A 2,696-nucleotide genomic window follows, 5' to 3' on the forward strand; every position below is an offset into this window, starting at 1 on the left:
CAGGCTGGCCTTGAACTCAGAAATCTGCCTGCCTCTGCCTCCCGAGTGCTGGGCTTAAAGGCGTGCGCCACCAGGTACAGTAAGGTTTCACCCCAAGACACTGGCATCTCCACCTACCCCTTATTCAAGTCAGACTTCCAGGTTTCAGGGGATTTGTTTTTTAGTTGAGGTTACAGTTTATGGTCAACCCTGTTTTTTAATATTACGTAAATACATTGTCATGATGGCACAATCCATTTTTCCACGGTGAGGAGTTTGGGGTTCATTTTTGATGGTAATGTCAGTTACCAGCTGTATTCCCCCTCCCCTCCCCTCCCAGGGCCATCTCAGAGTAAATGTGAGAGTCTGCATGTATCCTAAAGCACCCTGTCTTATTTGCAAAAGGCTTTTAGAGCAAATGCTATGCAAAAAATGATCTTTTGAAGCCTTTACTTCTGTGTTCCCTGATATGGAAGGATGGAGAAGGCTCGTAAGGTAACACGAGGCAGCTTCTGGCACATTCTCTCCCTCTCAGTAACCGAAAGCACCTTGTCCTGTTTGCACAAAAGCTTTGGCATGCAGACAGATCAAATGCTGTGCAAAAGCAATCGTTTGAAACCTTTTGCTTCCATATTAATATGAAAGCATGAACAAAGCCTGCAAGGTAGCACGATGCAGCACCATGAGCCTCAGCTGCTCTCTGTATGAAAACATTGTTATGACTCAGCATAGATAGATTGCATGGCACTGTGAAAAGCTCACAGGACTTTCAAGATACAGAGCAAGACTATGAAGGAATCAGGTGCTTCTGCCTGCAGCTGTGCCTTCCCCGTACAGGAGCATCCAGGTGTGCCCTGCATGGTGCAGATAGTCCTTCCTCTTAGGGTAGAAAGCATCTATTATTTTGGTGGAGGAGAAAGTCTAGGGATGTGGATTCGGGCTCTGCCTTTCTGCGTGCCCAGTATATAGACAGCCCGATCCTGTTTGTATGTAAAGTGGCATCTTTTCAATAACTAAAATCTCAACATTTTGAGAAACTTGGATTTGCCCGTCTCACAATACAAAGGGAAGAACAGGCTCAGTCCCAGCAGAATTCTTACATGATAGACAGATGTCCACGAAGCGTGACCCCGTGGGTGGAGCAGGCATTGGGGCAGACAGTAATTTCAAACTCATTTCACACTATTACCCCCAGGTTCCTTTTAAATTAGGCTTATCAAATGTGTCCTTGGGCTGTTTGACTTCGGCACTATTATTTTGTTTCTTCTAGTGCAGACGGACGTTTCGAAGGGGCCAGTACGAAAACAGTTGTCAGGTACAATGGCACTGTCACTTGGACGCAGCCAGCAAACTACAAAAGTTCTTGCACTATAGATGTGACCTTTTTCCCATTTGATCTCCAAAATTGCTCCATGAAATTCGGCTCATGGACGTATGATGGATCCCAGGTCGATATAATCCTAGAGGACCAAGATGTCGACAGAACAGACTTTTTTGACAATGGGGAATGGGAAATCATGAGCGCAATGGGGAGCAAGGGGAACCGGACGGACAGCTGCTGCTGGTACCCCTGCATCACCTACTCCTTCGTGATCAAACGGCTGCCTCTCTTCTATACCCTGTTTCTTATCATACCCTGCATCGGGCTCTCGTTTCTGACCGTGGTTGTCTTCTATCTCCCTTCAAACGAAGGTGAAAAGATTAGCCTGTGCACTTCGGTGCTGGTCTCTCTGACTGTCTTCCTGCTGGTGATTGAGGAGATTATACCGTCATCTTCCAAAGTCATACCTCTGATCGGGGAGTACTTGGTGTTCACCATGATCTTCGTGACCCTATCCATTATGGTGACTGTCTTTGCCATCAACATCCACCACCGCTCCTCTTCCACACACAATGCTATGGCGCCGTGGGTTCGTAAGATATTTCTCCACAAGCTTCCCAAACTGCTCTGCATGAGAAGTCATGCCGATAGGTACTTCACTCAGAGAGAAGAAGCCGAGAAAGGCGGTGGACCTAAATCTCGGAATACTTTGGAGGCCGCGCTCGATTGCATTCGCTACATCACGAGACACGTAGTGAAAGAGAACGACGTCCGCGAGGTTTGTGGCGAGTATAAACACCCCCGCAAACACCCCCGCATGGGGTATCTACATGAATCTCACCCTCCATTTCCCCAGAGCGTCTTGAATGACCCTGGAGAAAGTTTAGCAGTATGCATTTGAAGGGATAGTAATATTGACCTAGTTCTTTGGCTCTGGAATAATTTACTGATTTAGATTTATCTTCCATAACTTTGTTTCTGAATTTTTACATTATAGTTTATCAAAAATTACCTTTTCTGAAGAATGAGTCTAATGTAGACCTTAAAAGTACAACCAAGATACTTTGCATAAAGACATCTTTTTGTAGTTTGTTTACAAATGAATATTAGTAAAATTGAAAAGAGCAAGGTGCATGGCTATAATTCTGCCATTCAGGGGCTGAGGCGGGAGGATTGAAAGTTAGACTCTATATGGATGTACTTTAGGAAGTTCATGGTTAGCATGGGCTACATAGGGAGATTATGTCTAATAAAAGCAAAGTGAAATAAATAACCATAAAATAGAGAAAAGGAATAAGGTGTTCTCATGGTTATTTTATACTTTAGAGTTTTCAGGAAAGCAGTAATAGTGCCCCCGCCTCCCTCCCTCCCTTCCCCTCTTCATCCCCTCCCCCTC

At 45.1% G+C, this 2,696-nt stretch overlaps 1 protein-coding gene across 3 annotated transcripts in view; it reads left to right on the plus strand.

The window, feature by feature from the left end:
• Positions 1 to 2,696, plus strand: part of Chrna5 (cholinergic receptor nicotinic alpha 5 subunit) — a 10,933-nt gene that overhangs the window by 5,329 nt on the left and 2,908 nt on the right. For 2 of the 3 annotated variants that reach the window (XM_029482092.1, XM_029482093.1), the window contains one exon: positions 1,250 to 2,078. In XM_029482092.1, the coding sequence (XP_029337952.1) occupies positions 1,250 to 2,078 (829 nt within the window). The remainder of the gene's footprint in view (positions 1 to 1,249; positions 2,079 to 2,696) is intronic. The other variant, XM_029482091.1, reaches the window with a different exon arrangement.

The sequence above is a fragment of the Mus caroli genome, chromosome 9, assembly GCF_900094665.2.
Source record: "Mus caroli chromosome 9, CAROLI_EIJ_v1.1, whole genome shotgun sequence".
Lineage (NCBI taxonomy): Eukaryota > Metazoa > Chordata > Mammalia > Rodentia > Muridae > Mus > Mus caroli.